This window comes from Haliotis cracherodii, unplaced genomic scaffold (genome assembly GCF_022045235.1).
Source record: "Haliotis cracherodii isolate W230 unplaced genomic scaffold, xgHalCrac1.p SCAF_6, whole genome shotgun sequence".
Lineage (NCBI taxonomy): Eukaryota > Metazoa > Mollusca > Gastropoda > Lepetellida > Haliotidae > Haliotis > Haliotis cracherodii.
Window position 1 is genome coordinate 15,440,360 of NW_027266319.1, and position 19,327 is coordinate 15,459,686.

At 40.9% G+C, this 19,327-nt stretch overlaps 1 protein-coding gene across 4 annotated transcripts; it reads left to right on the forward strand.

Annotated features, from left to right (window-relative positions):
- The first annotated feature begins 40 nt into the window (after positions 1–40).
- Positions 41–18,440, forward strand: LOC139445603 (emerin homolog 1-like). Of its 4 annotated transcripts, none has more exons than XM_071226763.1 (6): positions 41–115; positions 3,226–3,335; positions 7,675–7,821; positions 8,171–8,189; positions 14,707–14,844; positions 15,695–18,440. In XM_071226763.1, the coding sequence occupies exons 2-6, from the start codon at positions 3,245–3,247 to the stop codon at positions 15,837–15,839; spliced, it is 540 nt and encodes a 179-aa protein (XP_071082864.1). In that variant the 5' UTR covers positions 41–115; positions 3,226–3,244; the 3' UTR covers positions 15,840–18,440. The 4 variants fall into 4 exon arrangements, with proteins under 4 accessions (XP_071082864.1, XP_071082863.1, XP_071082866.1 ...); XM_071226762.1 differs by having other exon boundaries at positions 47–136; XM_071226765.1 differs by having other exon boundaries at positions 47–136; positions 14,710–14,844.
- Positions 18,441–19,327: the final 887 nt, after the last annotated feature.

Here is a 19,327-nt window from a genome sequence, read left to right on the forward strand (position 1 = left end):
TTGCCGTTGTACAATGTAAAGGTCATATATACAGTCGCGCCATTTCTGAATATGACCTGGAAGTACATCAGTACAGGCGCGACGTAATTTCCCCTTCACGAATCTTCGCAAACTAGTCAGTTTGATTCAATTAACGGTTTGTATCCCATATTTAATTGCTGACTACAAGCTTTTCGACCATAATCGATTTATTGATTTACATAAACATGTTTTCATAAAGAGGTGAAAATTGGAATCTGTTCAGCTGATCTTAGCAGCTTAGGGCTTGTTGAATTCGAAAGTTTGTGCGACAAAGTGAAAGTACACTCAGCTTGTCACATGGTCAAATATTTTTCTAAGAAGCATTGTTCATGATGTTACCTTTACCTTTATCATTAATTACTAATTATTGCCAATTATCTGCTTTATTTGGAGAAAAAATATAGGCCTGTACACAATCAATTATAAGGCCTAAGGCTAAATCTTTGGTAAGACTTGGTCCTCTCTGCTTAATACTATATACGGGGAAAGTGTCCCTTTTTGAGTATTAAGAATAACTGCATCATGAAACTATTGGAAGTGTGTATCACTCACGCTTTTCACAGTACTTTTCTGTTCGCAAAACTTGCCAGACTTACAGTATGCACGTCAGTATCACCTGGATATGAAGTTGTATCACCTACATATGTAGTCAGTATCGCCTGGATATGTAGTCAGTATCACCTGGATAGGTAGTCAGTATCACCTGGATAGGTAGTCAGTATCACCTGGATAGGTAGTCAGTATCACCTGGATAGGCATGCAGTCTGTATCACCTGGATACTGTATATCTGGAAAGTTTTGCGAACAGGAAAATCCAGTGAAAACTGCGACTGACACACACTCGCAATAGTTTCATGACACAGTTGTTTTTGCAGACTAACAACAAACAAAAAATGTAAAGAGGTATTTTCTTTTTTCACTTCAACACATTGTCAACCAGCCAGATGCATGATTTCATAAAAAATCCCTCCCATCCTGTTTATAAATCCCTCCCATCCCTGTTTGCTCAATTTACACATTGTCACTCGAAGTCATTAGTCGAATCAGGAGAATTCAGTAACCTTGCTGACACAACTGGATATGTCTGCTAGGTTACTGTCAAGATGATCTAGTCAAGTTGTTGTGTAGTCCAGACATACGCCAGTCAGTCTGTACAGGTGTATAAACTTGCTCCTCCAACATTCCTTGTCAACTACAACACATGCATCTGTAGTATAAAATCTGCCCTGAGTTGCCATTTCATTACACTGCTTCCTCTCTTACAAAAAATAACAAGTGCAACATGTGCAAAAGTAGCTTTGATCTTTGGTAATCTTATCAACAGGGTGTTGCAAGACATTCTAGACACTCTTAAGGCTGTTTTGGGGCACTCACAATAATTTCATGGCTCATGGCTTTCATGTAGTGAGTATCACCTGGATATGTAGTCAGTATCACCTGGATATGTCGTCAGTATCTCCTGGATATGTAGACAGTAGTCATTTCCACCTGGATATGTAATTAACTATCACCTGGATATGTAGTCATTATCACTTGGATATGTAGTCAGTATCACCTGGATATGTAATTCAGTATCACCTGAATGTGTAGCCAGTGTCATCTGGATATGTAGTCAGTATCACCTGGATATATAATCAGTATCGCCTGTATATGTAGTCAGTAAAACCTGGATATGTAGTCAGTCTGGATATGTAGTCAGGAAAACCTGGATATGCAGTCAGTATCACCTGGATATGCAATCTGAAAAACCTGGATATGTTGTCAGTATCACCTGGATATGTAATCAGTATCACCTGGATATGTAATCAATATCACCTGGATATGTAATCATTTCATCTGGATATGTAATCAGTATCACCTGGATGTGTAGTCAGTATCGCCTGGATGTGTAGTCAGTATCACCTGGATGTGTAGTCAGCATGGTCAGTATCACCTGGATATGTAATCAGTATCACCTGGATATGTAGTCAGTATCACCTGGATGTATAGTCAGTATCACCTGGATATGTAGTCAGTATCACCTGGATGTGTAGTCAGTATCACCTGGATATGTAATCAGTATGATGTGTCCACAATGTTTGTTGTTTAACATGTTTAATGCCGCACTCGGAAATATTCCAGCTATATGATGGTGGTCTGTAAATAATCGAGTCTGGACCAGACAATCCAGTCATTGAGAGACACTTTATAAATAGTGTTCTTTCCATCCATGTATGTTGATCGTGTTTAGATAATATCAGCAGAACAACACAAAAGAAGGAAGTCATCAACATTATTATTAAACTGTAGTCAAGAGTTGTTGCTCACGACTTAAAATCAACAACTCAAAAGGTTTTTCAGCTTTATATTTTATAAGTCAATTTATAAAGACAGTTTCCATGTAAATGCAGCATCTCTGTATATTGCACTTGGTATCTGGGCCAATCGTTTCAGCATCAAGTGTCACTAGTATTTGCCACATTGACCAGCATGTTTGTCAAGCCTTGATGTGGACTAGCCTTTTTATTCACTGATCAAATCAGCACATGACAGGATTGGACACAGCCAATATTATTATTAGTGAAAAGCTGTGAGGACATGCAGCATTCAATTCATTGTAAATATTCAACCAAAATTCTCTCCAGATCTTTGCAAGTCAGGCTCAGTTACTACGTTCATTGTGTTTCATCCAATATTTAATCACTGGTTTGTGTGGTCCAGGCTAAGTTATTTAGTGAGAAAGGTGCACTATTGCGCAGCTGACAGCTATTTTTATTGCTTGTGTTGCATCATTGCGCTGAACAACATTAAACACAGACTTTGTGTCTTGGTTTACATGATTATTTTTTAAATTTAAATAAGCATGTGAAGTTATTACTGCCATTTTTGTTTATTAGATTTTACATCAATGTTTGTTTTTTGGGTTTTTTTTAGGTATTAACGTAAATATCTGTGCACACTTTAGTAAGTCCACTATGGGTGTGCACACTGGTGTTCACGTTGGTATGTCCATGTAAACAAAACAATAGTCAGATCTTAAATGGAAGGAATTTACTGGTTGTAGCATATAAAACAAAAATCTAAAATCTAGCTGACAATGTTATTATTCATGACCATGATAACCAAGAAATAAAATCTACCTCTCCAAATATTTAAAAACATATTGCTTAAAAAAATACTTTTTGATTTGTGTCTTATCCTTTGTTTTGTTTTTTCTTCTTTCAGACCTCCCATCCTTTCCAAAATGGCACCAACTGACAACATCGCCACCCTCTCTAATCGAGAGCTGAGTGAGAAGCTTAAGCAGTATGGTGTGAATGTTGGCCCCATCGTCAGTAAGTTATATTTCACGAAGAACACTCAGATAATTCTAAAAACAATTAGGTATTGCAAACTTGTTACTCTAAAACCAAATTATGCTCTTTGAAAAAACGGGGGCACGGGTGGCCCAGTCGTCTAAGGCGCCGCGATTCTCTGTGCAGATTTGCGTCCCTTGGGCACCCCAGAAACCTATGATTGTGGGTTCCAATCCCGGTTCGGCCCGATTATGTTTCTAGGTTTGTCAGCACCATACCCGTGGGTTTCACCGAAGTGGTAAATGTCTGAGACCTGCATCACTTTGGGCTTGCCTCCCACATTAAACTGACACGCCGCGATATAACTGTAAATTTTTTAACTTATCCTGCATTACTCCGTATTGCATCTACTGCTGTCTTTTGACAGAGAGACGAACTGTGTGAGATCCAGCTGCTGAAGAAAGTTGTCCCAACCAGCTCAGGAGGCAACGCCCTCTCACAGTCGGCACGTGACCCGGAAGTCGTGACGTCACACCAAAACACATAACTGCTTTGTCACCTACACGGACGGATGTACTTTATATCCCTTGTGGAAATTAAAGCTTATTGTTTGTTTTTTTATATTTTGCGTGTTTCTACATTCATTGTATGCTGCTACATTGTTACTTGTTATGGGCCGTTACCTTAGGGTCTTCCCATTCGTTAATTTGTAATGTTTATCACTCGTTTGTGGCTCACGTCACAGTAATTTACGGGCGCAATGTTGTTCCTGCCATTTTATATTCTTTCCCGCCATTTTGGCCATTCACCACGTGGCCACATAATTTCGTGTTCTGCGTTTTGAATTCTCTCCTTGGCTTGGGTAATACATTAATTTTATGTATGTTGTTTTGGTGTGCTTAAAGCATTGCCTTTTCGCTACCTTTCAGCATAATTGTTTCCTCTCATGAACTTCAATAAAATACAAAGATTTTGAGTTACATTTTGTCTCCCGTACTCTGTGGTTTTGCCACATGGTTACGTGTTTGCTTAAGGCTATGCCTTTTTGCTACCTTTTAGCGTAATTGTTTCCTCTCATAAACTTCAATAAAATATAAAGTTTTTGAGTTACTTTATGCTTCCCCGCACTTTGTGCACTCAGCAGCAGCAGCGCTCAGCCGAGCTTCGCAGTGCTCCCACCACCACCGGCGCTCCCAACGTAGAGTCTGCCTCTCATGGCACGACATACGACCGTCCACGGTCTCCTACACCATCTTTGTCGCCAACACTGATGTCTCCGGTGCTCCCGGCGCCTCTGATTTCTCCGGTGCTCCCGGTGCCTCTGATGTCTGATGGCACGACATACGACCGTTCCCAGTCTCCTACACTATCTTCGTCGACAACGCTGATGTCTGATGTCTGATGTCTATGGTGGTTGATCAAGATCAGATCAACGAGCCGAGTATCTCATCCGATCTTCTGCTTCGGCACCATCGGCAATCGCCTCCCCGGCGCCACTGCCCTCTACTTCTATTACTGACGTGTCATAGCCGGTCACACGGAGAAGCATGGTGAAACAACTATCGCCGATCCTGTCGCTACTCTCCCATCGGTCTTCGTGATCGTGACTATTGTTCTACTTCCTGGGTGGAATCTTTTCAACCAATAGACAGATGGTCTGATTCAACTTGCCCACTGAGACGTTATTCTTAATCCCGTCGTTTAAAGCACTATGGTTCCGGAGAGATGACCTGCAGGTTTTCCATCGAAACAGAGCGTCTTGTGGACAGCGTCTGTATCAGATTTGACGACGACGACATCCACTGAAAAAAGAGCCTACTTCATCATCGCCGACACCAACGCTGTTCTACCCTGCCCTAGCGCCAGCGTTCCTGAAAGAGACTCTTCCTTGGCGCTCCCCGGGTTTTCCACGACGCCCCCGGGGCTTCCGCGTTTTCCACCTTGTCAGTGGCTAGTGGCCCACACCAGCCCACATTGCGACCACCTGTGATCCGTGTGGTGTTTGAGGACCCAGAGTACTCACCCCTCTCCCGGCGCTACCAACTTGACCGGCGCCCCCGAGAATCAACATCTCCGGCGTTCCCGGCGCCTCAAGCTCTCAGACGCCTCACTCTCTCCGGCGCCTCTGGCCAGACTATGTCAAACGGTCAACGCCCCAACCCTAGATCTGTTTGCCTCATCTCTGAAAGTTGCCAGCTGTCGTCTTCCATTCCACCAGTGCCGGATACGGCCGCTGTGGCAGTCGACGCCTTCCGTTGATCCGGAGAAGGATTACGCGCGTACGCTTTTCCGACTCCGGTTCTCCCTCCCACGGTTCTTCAGAGATCCAGGCCACTCGGCCCCTGACATTGAATTTGGTCTCGCCTTGTTGGCCAGCCAGAAGTTGGTTTATCGACATCTGAAACATAACCAGAGACAACCCCTGTGGTCCAACTTTCTGCTCCATCCACACCCTAATACCCGCATGTTATCGTCTGCACGCATGACACAACTGCAGAAAGCCCCATGAGTCCAAGGGCTATTCGGCTAGAGCGACCAAGGCTATTGCTTCAGCCCACCTTCCATCTACACGGGGATTGTATGCTGATAAATGATACTCGTTCCAGGCATTTTGTTCAGACAAACACCAAGATCCGATGACAGCGTCACCGCAGTTCGTGGATCAGTTCCTTCTGTACTTGCGCAGCACCCGTCGATTGAAGGGCTTTACCACCCCTCATACCTGGTAGCCATCTCCTCCGTTCTGGCCATCCCGGACGATCGGAGAAAGAGGAAATTTCCCGACCTACGGACCTGGCTGCGCTCGTTCATTCTTGAAGACCAGAAGGCCAAGTTCAGACCGCCTGCGTTGGATCTGAATGTGGTCTTAAACTGTTCCATCCAGTCGTTCAGGGAAGCCTGTTCTTGGCGATTGGACACCGCCTTCACCAACCACTACTTCCGTGATGTAGCCTTGAAAGATGTCGCCGGCGTTCACAGTTTTGGTCCCTGGTTGTAGCCCAACTGGTCATATAATACCGACGCCACTGATTCTCCGATACACTGTGTTTATCACCCCAGACAAGACGGCTCTCTTGCGTTCCGCATTCGCTCTTAGGTCAGTTTTAGTTTTGGGTTACCCGACTCATTCTATTTCTGTCACCTATCCGGGTTTTACTTTTTGCATCAACTCTTGTTTCCTGACGACAGCAATGGTAGTAGATGTGGACACCGGTGCTGATGCCAACGCCGCTGCTTCTCTGATACCTGAGCGGTGCCCGTCGACCTCACTGGTGTTCCTTGCCTCCAGCCTAGAGTGCTCTCCTGCGTTTCGCATTCGCTCTTGGGATTGGTCGTAGATATTGCCGCTGATTCTTCGATACCCCGAGCGGGGCCCGTTCCACTCTCTAATGTTTATCACCTCAGATTAGAAGGCTCTACTGCGTTTCGCTTTCGCTCTTCGGTAAGTTCTATATTTTGGCTACCGCCTCATTGTATTTCAGTTACCTTTTCGGGCGTTTCGTTTTTGCATCAACTCTTGTTTCCTGAAGACAGGAATGGTCGTAGATGTTCCAATCATCACTTGTATGCGGTGCGGATTCATCGGACCTTGACGAGGGTTTATTTTGGTTTACATCTGAAGGTATGTCCACCGGCCATGCCGTCTGTTAAAGATGCCATATGGAGTAATGCAGGATAAGTTAAAAAATTTAGTAAAAATCTAAATATTGTTTACATTTGTATACTTATCCTGCATTACGAAGTCTAAGTGCCCTCCCTTTCGCTACGCTACCTCCCCACGAAGTTTCAGATGTTATGTTTAAAGCAGTTATGTGTTTTGGTGTGACGTCATGACTTCCGGGTCACGTGCCAACTGTGAGAGGGCACTGCCTCCTGAGCTGGTTGGGACAACTTTCTTCAGCAGCTGGATCTCACACAGTTCGTCTCTCTGTCAAAAGACAGCAGTGGATGCAATACGGAGTAATGCAGGATAAGTAAACAAGTGTAAAAAATATTTAGATTTTACTAATACTGTTAAAAGCAGTGTTAAACCCAACTCGCTCACTCACTTTGAAAAAACAACACACGTACTCCCAGAGATTGACAGGCTAGGGAAAATAACCCAACTAAAACGACAGTGACAGTTGAAAGCAAAAGGCCTTGATTTTTCGTGTTCCATATCTGTATGAGCCTGGGTATGTGAAATACATGTACAGTAAACTGTTTAGAACAAACACGCTTTAACGAACTGACAGATATAACAAACTCATGTTTTGGTCCCGGCCATTTGCTGTATGTATATTTCTAATGTACTACGGTTGTAACAAGCTAAGATGAGTGGCCCCCTTTGAGCTAGTATAACAGTAGTTGACTGTAATTATTATTCTGCCCCACATAGAATCTACACGAGGCCTGTATGAAAAGAAGCTTCGTAAGTTTGAGCTGGGCCAAGTGAGTAAGCCAAAATACGAGGAGGTTCCTTATGATGACGAAGATGATGAAGAGGAAGAAGAAGAGGAAGAAGAAGAAGAAGAGAAGTATCAAGGTGAGAATGAGAAGTTGGCATCACAGAAAGTTGTCAGAAACTTATTCAAGCTTGATTTCATATATTAGCAATGTTTTTGTTTACTAGTTTTAAACAGTAAAAAAAAATAATTTAGATCCTCAATTAGAAACGATTTGACAATATTGAATAGTTTTTAGGATTCAGACAATACAACTCTTTTGTGACTCGAGGTGCGTGTTACTTGTGCCCACTCTCGACATATTGTATCAGACACAATGTTTGCAAAATTAGCAAAGGACTTGTAGATCACTATCTTCAGCTTATCATGAATATTTTACTTAAAATTGACTTGTTGAAATCTGACATTATGATAAATGTTTTATTTCAGAAAAACAGGCCCCAGTGAGGTGAGTTGACTTTTTGTTGACACTTTGGTGGTCTCTGTTACAAACTGTATCCCAGCCAGTGTCAGACACAGGCAGCTGGACAAGGGCGTTGATGTTTTTTCTTGTAATGACATCATCAGACTTTTAGTGTTGGTATTCAGACAGAAGGCATTTGAATATCCGTCCTGACAGCAAGTATAATGAGTTGGCTCTATTTGATCAAACTGTCTACATATCCAGGTGATACTGACAGCATACCAGTGGTAGAAACTAACATTTTTAGTCCAATAGTCCTTAAAATGATAACATATAGCAAAACCCTTTAAAATGGCAAATATCTACCAGTCCTTATGATACCTTAACTATTTGGGCAGTTTCACAAGGACTACAGGACAAGTGCCAGTTTCAAACGCTGCATACCCAGGTGAAACTGACTACCTATTTAGGTGATACTACCAATCCAGGTGATACTGTCTACATATCCAGGGGATACTGAATTACATATCCAGGTGGTACTGACTACATATCCAGGTGATACTGACTACCTATTTAGGTGATACTACCAATCCAGGTGATACTGACTACATATCCAGGGGATACTGAATTACATATCCAGGTGATACTGACTACATATCTAGGGGATACTGAATTACATATGCAGGTGATACTGAATACATATCTAGTTGATACTACCCGTCCAGGTGATACTGATTACATATCCAGGTGGTACTGACTACATATCTAGGTGATACTGATTACATATCCAGGTGGTACTGACTACATATCCAGGTGATACTGAATTAGATGTCCAGGTGATACTACCTATCCAGGTGATACTGATTAAATATCCAGGTGATACTGAATTAGATATCCAGGTGGTACTGATTACATATCCAGGTGATACTGATTACATATCCAGGTGATACTGAATTAGATATCCAGGTGATACTACCTATCCAGGTGATACTGAATTTCATATCCAAGTGATACTAACTACATATCTAGGTGATACTCACTACATATCTAGGTGATACTGAATTACATATCCAGGTGATATTGAATTACATATCCAGTTAATACTGACTACATATCCAGGTGATACTACCTATCGAGGTGATACTGAATTTCATATCCAGGTGATACTAACTACATATCTAGGTGATACTGAATTACATATCCAGGTGATACTGTCTACATATCTTAGGTGATACTGAATTACATATCCAGGTGATATTGAATTACATATCCAGTTAATACTGACTACATATCCAGGTGATACTACCTATCGAGGTGATACTGACTACATATCTAGGTGATAGTGAATTATATGTCTAGGTGATACTACCTATCCAAGTGATACTGACAACATATCTAGGTGATACTACCTATCCAGGTGATACTACATATCCAGGTGATAGTGAATTACATATCTAAGTGATACTACATACCTAGGTGATAGTGAATTACATATCCAGGTGATACCGACTACATATCCAGGTGATACTACATATCCAGGTGATCGTGAATTACATATCTAAGTGATACTACATACCTAGGTGATAGTGAATTACATATCCAGGTGATACTGACTACTCATCTAGGTGATACTACATATCCAGGTGATACTGACTACATATCTAGGTGATACTACACATCCAGGTGATACTGACTACATATCTAGGTGATACTACCTATCCAGGTGATACTGACTACATATCCAGGTGATACTGGCTACATATCTAGGTGATACTACCTATCCAGGTGATACTGATTACATATCTAGGTGATACTACATATCCAGGTGATACTGACTACATATCTAGGTGATACTACCTATCCAGGTGATACTGACTACATATCTAGGTGATACTACATATCCAGGTGATACTGACTAAGGGTGAAACGATACACCGATATTCCGATGCATCGCGATACTTGACCCACGATACGATATACGATACACGTGGGCCCATTTATCGATACGCCACGATACGGAACGCAAATCTCAAGTAAAGCGTTTCCTCGCTATTGTGCCTTTCAATAAACCGCTAACTTGGTTATAGCGCGCGGTAACGCATGGCTCCCCAAAACGTACTTACATTTTTAATAAGCTCAGGTTTTACACCGACATGTTTTTCCCCATCTCAAAAAACATTATCAGCTGATCCCCGCAAGCACATAACACCGGAAATACCTGTCAGCAAATCCGAACTGAAGTACGCAATTAAATACCGTTACTATACTATCTTGTTATTAAAACGTGTTCATTATATATCTGGACTTGTGTTTGTAATATATTTTATTAATTTTATTCAAAATTTCATTTAATATTGTTTTCATTAAGTTATGTGAAATCGTGTGTGAAGAGATACTGCAACCACGGTCAGATTACCGCTTTTGACGTATTGAAACGAACTTAGGTTGCTAGAGAATGGATACATATATTAAAAATGCCATACTTTGACTCCTTAAAAGTCATGTGTGTGGCAATTTGGCGAATATATGTCAACATAACGTTTTCGCAATCGAAATACATGTAGCACGGGAAGTCCCTAGGGTGACTGATCAAATTGTTCCATACGTAAAAATATCCTGCAACAGCAATCACCAGTACCAAAATGCTACACTTGTGGTTCTTATAATTTGAAATATATATATAGTAAAAGCTGCAACTAAGGTAACACGATATTGAAATATATTATTCCTGATAAATAGCTTTGGAGTTGTATCACCGGTGGAGTACATTAATTATTTTCTGGTGTTTGAACTTTGAATTGTTTTTAAGGAAAGTTAGAGAAAGTTCCAACTTCAGTAGTCTTGTTATTATAAAATAATTTTGACTGTTCCAAAATCATGAAAGGTTCAATCTTGACATGCTTTAAGTCTTGTTTTATTTATCATTGCGTATCGAGATACGTATCGTATCGTGACCAGAATATCGAGATGCGTATCGTATCGTGACCTTCCTGTATCGTTGCAGCCCTAATACTGACTACATATCTAGGTGATACTACATATCCAGGTGATACTGACTACATATCTAGGTGATACTACATATCCAGGTGATACTGACTACATATCTAGGTGATACTACATATCCAGGTGATACTGACTACATATCTAGGTGGTACTACATATCCAGGTGATACTGACTACATATCTAGGTGATACTACATATCTAGGTGATACTACATATCTAGGTGATACTACATATCCAGGTGATGCTGACTACATATCTAGGTGATACTACATATCCAGGTGATGCTGACAACATATCCAATATTAGACTAGTACAGGTGACTTGTTTTTAATAGATAACAAGACCAACAAGGATAAAGAGGCACTTAGTATGAAAGTCTAGATAAATCCCTGTATTCAGTGAGAAGTCACCTGTGGGACTCGATAGGGGTGTGTGGTATTACCAGTATATCGGTATATTGAGGTTCACTTTATCCATGATACGTATCACAATAGCATTCCTAAATGCTCGGTTGATTTCAAATGGCAATTTTTATCATGTGTTATATGTTATACACTGGCCAAATACCCAAAGCGTGAATCCGGAGCATGCATCCGGATCATGCATCCATGCCTATTTATTGAATGAGTAAACATTAGGTTGTGCCATTGTCTTGTTTTGTTCTATTTATGAACTTCAGTTCATAAACTGCTGTTTCAAATTGTTTCTGAATTCAAAATTTAGAATTATGCAATATATCGGGATACATATCGCAATACGGCCATGCCTATCGTAAAATGTTGTGATGTACTTTAAAACTCCAATACCCATCCCTTGGTCTCAATGTTCCATTTTCTCACAGTTGTACATTTTTTACCTTTGTGTTTGACATAACTCTTAGATTCTCATATTTTATTGACTCTGTAAAGATATCTTAAATTGCCAGACAGATGAAGCTGAACTTTGACATGTAGGAATGACATTCAGTGATCGTTTTAGCATTTTGAGTCTTCAGAATTTATGCAGAAACATTTCAATATTGATGTTAACAGCAGCTGTTGTTCATTAACTGCTTTTGTTGATATTTTAAAATGTTGACTACAGGTGAGCTATAGTGCTCCGGCACTTTCTCCATGTCACCAATTAGTTCTAAAAACAAGTTCAGTGGCATCACGTTATGTTCAGCTTGATCATTAGCTTTCATGCACCATATCAGTCCCGGCTCAGTCCCGGCTCAGTCCCGGCTCAATCCCGGCTCAGTCCCGGCTCAATCCCCGCTCAATCCCGGCTCAGTCCCGGCTCAATCCCGGCTCAATCCCGGCTCAGTCCCGGCTCAGTCCCGGCTCAGTCCCGGCTCAGTCCCGGCTCAATCCCGGCTCAATCCCGGCTCAGTCCCGGCTCAATCCCGGCTCAGTCCCGGCTCAGTCCCGGCTCAGTCCTGGCTGTCCTCAGTGTCCTTGTAGATACTGCTGTAATGAAATTGCATCACAATGATTTGCAGACCATTGTGACGTCATTGGTTACAATGACGTCACAATCAAATGACATCACTAATGGCTCTGCTACTGAAGCTGTTAGCAGTACTATATACACTTAAAACACTGCTTATTACCGTCTACAAACTGAAAAAAGTTGTAAGAATGATGTTGGATGATAATTAAAATTTTACCCTCGTGTCTTTTGATATCAAATATGTCAACACTCGTTGGTAATAGTGGAAAAGCCTTGGAGTTTTTCCACTTTCCACAACTCGTGTTGATATATTTGATATCAAAAGACACGAAGGTGAGATTCTCTATATGTCTGACTAACTCTTACTTGCCGTAACAGGCGACTAACAGGATTGGGTGGTCAGGCTCGCTGACTTGGTTGATGCATGTTGTCAATCACTGGATTGGCTGGTCCAGACTCCATTATTTAGGGAACGATGTCATATAGAGTGTGGCTTTAAACAATAAACAAACAAATTATTCACATAACATCAACCTTTGAGCACACTCACTACCTCTAAGCTTTATTTACCACACCACATAACTAACCCCTGTTTTTGAGTTATTTTCAATTTGGGGGCGGTCGGGTAGCCTACTGGTTAAAGCGTTTGCTCGTCACGTCGAAGACCCGGGTTCGATCCCCAACATGGGTACAATGTGTGAAGCCCATTTCTGGTGTCCCCCGCCGTGATATTGCTGGAATATTGCTAAAAGCGGCGTAAAACCATGCTCACTCACTCACTCACTCACTCACTTCTTTTCAATTTGTCATACTTTTGTGGGCTTGAGGTCATCAAACCATGGGTTCTTCCCAGGTTATCTGCACTTGTTTCTTTTACGTTTCAATTCTTTTTGTGTCAGTTTTGGCTATGACCTGTAATTGGGTTTGCCCTGATGGAGAAAACCTGCGCATCTAAGTAAAAAAATACGGAATATAATTTCTCCATTGCGTCGGTCATAATGCAGATCATTCTCACTGTCAAAATCAATTAATTGCACTATACTGTCGGAAACTTAAATTTTAAAGGGACATATCCCTTCATTCCCTTGACAATAAGATACAACCAATATGAACTTTGTCTAATGCTGGAAAAACCTATTGTCTAAACTAGTACAGCCTTAGTGGCAAGCTCTCGGTTGCAGCCAATGTGAATTAAGTTTGAATACTTCCCTAGTGGGGTGGCTGTATTTGCTGTCAGTCACTGTCATCAGTTGGTTATACAAGTCATCATATTATTGCTGGGGGGAAAAAACAAGTAATTTTTCAGCTTTTTTTTCAAAAAGGCAGCAGTGGTACATTTGTTGAAATCTTATACAGGTACCAGTGACTGGTCAAATAGAAACACGACCACCTCCGTTGTCTAGATGGTAGAGGGGCGGTCGGGTAGCCTAGTGGTTAAAGCGTTCGCTCGTCACGCCGAAGACCCGGGTTCGATTCCCGACATGGGTACAATGACAATGTGTGAAGCCCATTTCTGGTGTCCCCCGCCGTGATATTGCTGGAATATTGCTAAAAGCGGCGCAAAGCCATACTAACTCACTCACTCACTCACTCACTCACTCACTCACTCTAGATGGTAGACGGTCAAGGGTTCGAACCCAAGGGGCATCATATCAAAGTCGTTAAAAGATGGTACTTGTTGTTACCCTGCCTGGCGGTCATCATTAAGGGGCTAAAACAAAATGGTATCTCATAGGGCTAGCACTATAAGATATGCATTAGTCCGGACTAGAACAAGAAGCAGCACGCAGGCATGCATGCACATCGCCACACAAGTGCAATAATCTTACCACAAATGAAACACAACCAAAATTACAGCAGGCTTTTCGGGGAGAATTTTTAAAAAAAAGCACATGGTTGTTTTTTGACAGAAAGAAACATCATATATGCATTATTGTACCAGACACCAGTCTACCGCTTTCTACTTGACTTCCGGAATGAAATGGGTTGATGTTCACACGTCAGTTGAGTTTGTTATGTATTGTTCTAGATAATGTTTTGTGGCTACAATAACAACACAAGTAAAGACATGGATATTTCATAGTGTATAGTACCGAGTCTGGTGACCAACTTTGTCATTTTTGCCAGCAGACCAACAAGGAATGAACCACGACGGAGAGTGCCGCCGATGCCAGCCACGCCGCCACGGGGGAAACCTGTACGGTTGGAGGAGCGCGTGACCACCACCACGTCACGTCAAACTCGCGCAGCACCACCACCCACGACGTAAGTTCTCATCCGAACCTGTTTATACCTGTCTCCCACATCCAATGCCTTCAGATCAGATCACTGACTTCCCCTGAAACAACCTGTTTTTGACTATTTCAAGTCACCACTTGTGACTACATCACAGGTCTAACCCCACATGGACAATTTAAAATTACCCTATTCGACGTAATAAGCGCCCAGGGCGCTCTTAAAATAAGGAATGGGGGGCTCTTATTAGAATATAATTTTGGTTAAAAAAAAGTTGAAAGATCGTAAATTTTGTTGTTTATGCTAACAGCATGAATGATATTAAAGAAAAGTCTGTGCGTTTTACACAAGACAAACATATTTTTCCAGAATTTAATTGCGCATATTTAAGGGTGCATATAACACACGAGTGTGTATTATGCACGAAAAAATAAGTCTTGTGCACATTGATCAATCGGAAGGAGTGCAAATTGGGATTGTTCACCAGCCAATATATTAGCAAATATCGCCATGGGCGCTTATTACGTCGAATACGGTAAATGTTAAATGACCATTTGAGGTAAATGTATTCATACATAATTCAAAATTATAAATTATACTTCCAAGTAAAAATATCATAGTTAATGCTTACACAAGTTGTGTAATTTGCATATGATAGATTGGTCAGTGTGAGTTCCATTAGAATAGATTCCACAGAGAACCAAAGATTTTATATTTGTTTATCTGCTTAGTGACAGAAGCATCATATTTGAATATTTTTTTTAAATTAATCACTTTTAATACATCCTACAGGCTTTTGGAGGTAAAGCTTAATATGAAATTTCAAGTTACTTTAGTTATTGAATTCCTAGTTGAACATCACCTAAATGTTTATTTACAGAAAACCAAAGTCCAAGGGGTTCTCAGTGTGGATAATTCTATTGGTCATCTTGATTCTTGTTGGCCTTGGGTACCTAATTCTGCAAAACATGGAATCGGCCGGAGAAAATAATATCCCAAGAGAGATAGAGTCGGAAACTGTGTAGTCTGCTTGAGACATCCGTCTTGGCACAGCAAGCACATTTGTTGTTATGACAACAGCTAACAACATCCTTCTCACGCCAGGTCAATGTTGTGACCTCTGACCTCACACCTGTGGTCCACAGCTGTATATATACAAGTGTCACATTTGTTAAATATGTTACAATGTCATAAATTGAATTTATGTCCGAAGAAAAAGGGTTTCATGATAAATGTGTATGTAAATCTGATGTTAGCCCTATTACCAAGGCTGTTATGAATATGGTGTACATTAAATAACAAACAAATATCATGGCAGTTGTGATTCATATTGGGTTGGTCATTTGTTGGTAAGGTAAATTAAGGTCTCGATTATGATAATAAATATGTACAGACGAAAAATCATGACATGTGTTGCCTTGCCTTGGGTTGCAGCATATTCACAAGTTCAAACTGATAGTGTTTGTTGCACATTTTCTGACATGAATCGGGGCCACGGGTGGCCCTGTCGTCTAAGGCGCCGTGATTCACTGTGCAGAGTTGCGTCCCTTGGGCACACCAGAAACCTATGATTGTGGGTTTGAATCCCGGTTTGCCCCGATTATGTTTCTAGGTTTGTCAGCACCATACCTGTGCTCGTGGGTTTCACCGAAGTGGTAAACGTCTCAGATCTGCATCACTTCGGGCTTTCCTCCCACATTAAGCTGACACGCCGTGATATAACTGGAATACTGTTAAAAGCGGCGTTAAATACTCAACTCACTCACTCTGACATGAATCTCTGAACCACTGCTTCTTGTGCTATCTTATGTTGCTTCAACAGTAATTGAATGCACTGGGCTTCGGATGGGTTTGCAATGAAAGATAATCTTCAATTTAGAGGTGTCTAGATTCACTGTTGTATCGATGCTTTGAGAATATACATATGATAATATACATGCTGAGCTTACCCAATTATTGATTCATTTTATCATTCTCTGTCGATTTAATCAAACATTTGTTGCAGTAACATGGCTACATGGGCTAGCATTACGTTACGATGACAACAGAACATACTTCTAACTCTGTTTGCATAACAGTAATACAACAAGCCTAAATTTACCAATGAGAGTTAAAGTCTAATTGGTCGATAGAAACAGCCTCTCATTGCTTGGGCATTCAAAATGGATTTAGTCTGGTTGTCAGGGTTTGTCATTTGACTTCATGCTCAGAGGCCGATATTTGGCCCCATGTTTTGCAGCAAATGTCAGTAGATATTCCCAGACTATAGCACGCAAGTTGACACACACTATGTCATTGTTGTGAGACGTTAAATCGTCTGTTCTTACCCCCAAGGTCATGTCGACAGTCACAAAATTACATAACAATGAAGAAAATATTTTGATTGAAGTATGAAATATTACGAAAAGTGAGTTTTTAGTTAGATCAATGAATATTATTCGATAATAGCCCATTTCTGGAGTCCCCCGCCATGATATTGCTGGAATATTGCTAAAAGTGGCATGAAACCATACTCACTCACTCACTCACTATTAGATAATAACCAACTTTTGTCTCATGATTTTGTGTTTAATTGAAATTATTTGAGTCAAACCAGGTGCCAAAATGATGGTTGACACACTGTAGGTGGCTATCATTAAACATCAGCTCTCAATCAAGTACTGGGTTGGTTGATTGACACTGTATTTCAACATCAGTGAGCTTAGATCTATGCCCCAGTTTTCCAACCACTGGTCAGCAGGTACAGGAAAATACTGTGTCTTTAACAGGTTGAAAGGCTGTTTCTATTTTCATCAATATTTCTTGACTACTTTCCAAACATCCAACATGTCCATGGTGTCAGTGTTTTGTTTGCTTGTTACTCTTTATGATGTTACTGATCCCTGTCGATGGAGATGAGATTGCCTGTAGTCGTCCTTTGCATGTATGTTAATAATGATTATCATCCCAAGTGTCCTTTTGCTAGTTGTGGTGTATTTATTTGCTTAAAATGTCATCTAGATGAACATATCCATCACCATGGTAACAGGTTTATGCTCTGAACGTGATCTATAAAGATACTATTTTTTTTGCAATTTTTATCTTGTATTTTTATCTTCTGCTTCCCAATATTTATAACCATTGATCATTTGGATGTTATTCAGAAGGGACAGTGTTGTGAAAAGTATTGTTTTGTCTTAAGAAAAGGGTACATGTTAATGCTTCTAGGCAGAAATGTTAGCCTCAACTTAAATCACAGTCTACATGATATGTTAATGTTGAACAGCTATGAGCTATCAGGCTGTTCCCTCACCGAGGATGAATATCAATGCTCACCTGTAGGCCCAAGGCTATTGGAAATTATCATTCTACTATCAAGAAGGGCGTGTAATATTTTTTGACACGTTATAAACTATCTGTCATTACGATTGCCCTTGTCAAATCGCTCAGCTGGACATTAGGCACAACCTTTTCAAGGTTTTAAAGATTGAAATTTGAAAGTCTTCTTTCTCACTAGCCCTGTGGGCTTGTAAAGTTTTTGAGTTAATTTCCATTTATTCTCACGGCAGTGTTTGTTGATAGTTTTATTATGAATGTGCCACTTTCTAATGGTGAATTTAGCAATAAAATCACTTTGCTTACTGAAAGTATGTGTTGGTGCTTTGTGGAAGTTCCATGTTGTGTGAAAAGGTCCATGGTTGGATTTTGCAAATGTCATGGTGCTTCTTCTGTATCCTTAATTGGTTTAATGAACACCTCTTCCTGGATAACATGACAATAACAGGTGGCATGCATGGCTGTACCGGATGCAAAAGTACCGGTTTCATGTACTTATCCAAATTAGGAATTAACACAAATAATTTTCCTTCCAAGTCCTGTGGTATGCAAATAAGGTTACTGTTTGGATGATTACATTTATCCAAATTGTAGAGTGCGTGTTGCATGTTATAATAAACGACTTCTATTCAGGAAGAGGTGGTTGGGTAGCCTAGTGGTTAAAGCGTTCGCTCTTGACGCCGCAAACCCGGGTTCGATTCCCGACATGGGTACAATGTGTGAAGCCAATTTCTGGTGTCCCCCGCTGTAATATTGCTGGAACATTGCTAAAAGCGGTGTAAAACCATACTCACTCACTATTCTGGAGAGAAATTAAAAGTTCCAGATTTCAGTGGTTGATTATCTTAAATATAACACTGACTCACCTATCTATAATAGACATTAGGCTTCTGAGTAGGGCTGGGGCGGGTAACTCGGGGACTCGGGGCAGGCTGGTACTGAGAAGGACCTGTGTACCAACAGGACTACCCGGACCAGTGATTCGTCATGTGATATATTCTTTAATGACAAAATCATCTAGAACTGTATGGTTGCACTACAAGTCACTAATGTTCGCATATTCCGGTGTAGAATAGGACTTCAGCAACCCATGCTTGCTGTAAAAGGAGACTATTCTTGGCATAAGCGGCGACTAACAGGATCAGGTGGTCAGGATCGCTGACTTGGTTGATGCATGTCATTGATCCCTATTGCATGG

Bases quoted from the DNA above. Each gene is read 5' to 3' on its own strand.
- LOC139445603 (XM_071226763.1), top strand. From the start codon at position 3,245: ATGGCACCAACTGACAACATCGCCACCCTCTCTAATCGAGAGCTGAGT. The intron at 3,336-7,674 runs GTAAGTTATATT...TGCCCCACATAG, and splicing joins GAATGTTGGCCCCATCGTCA to AATCTACACGAGGCCTGTAT. The intron at 14,845-15,694 runs GTAAGTTCTCAT...GTTTATTTACAG, and splicing joins GCAGCACCACCACCCACGAC to AAAACCAAAGTCCAAGGGGT.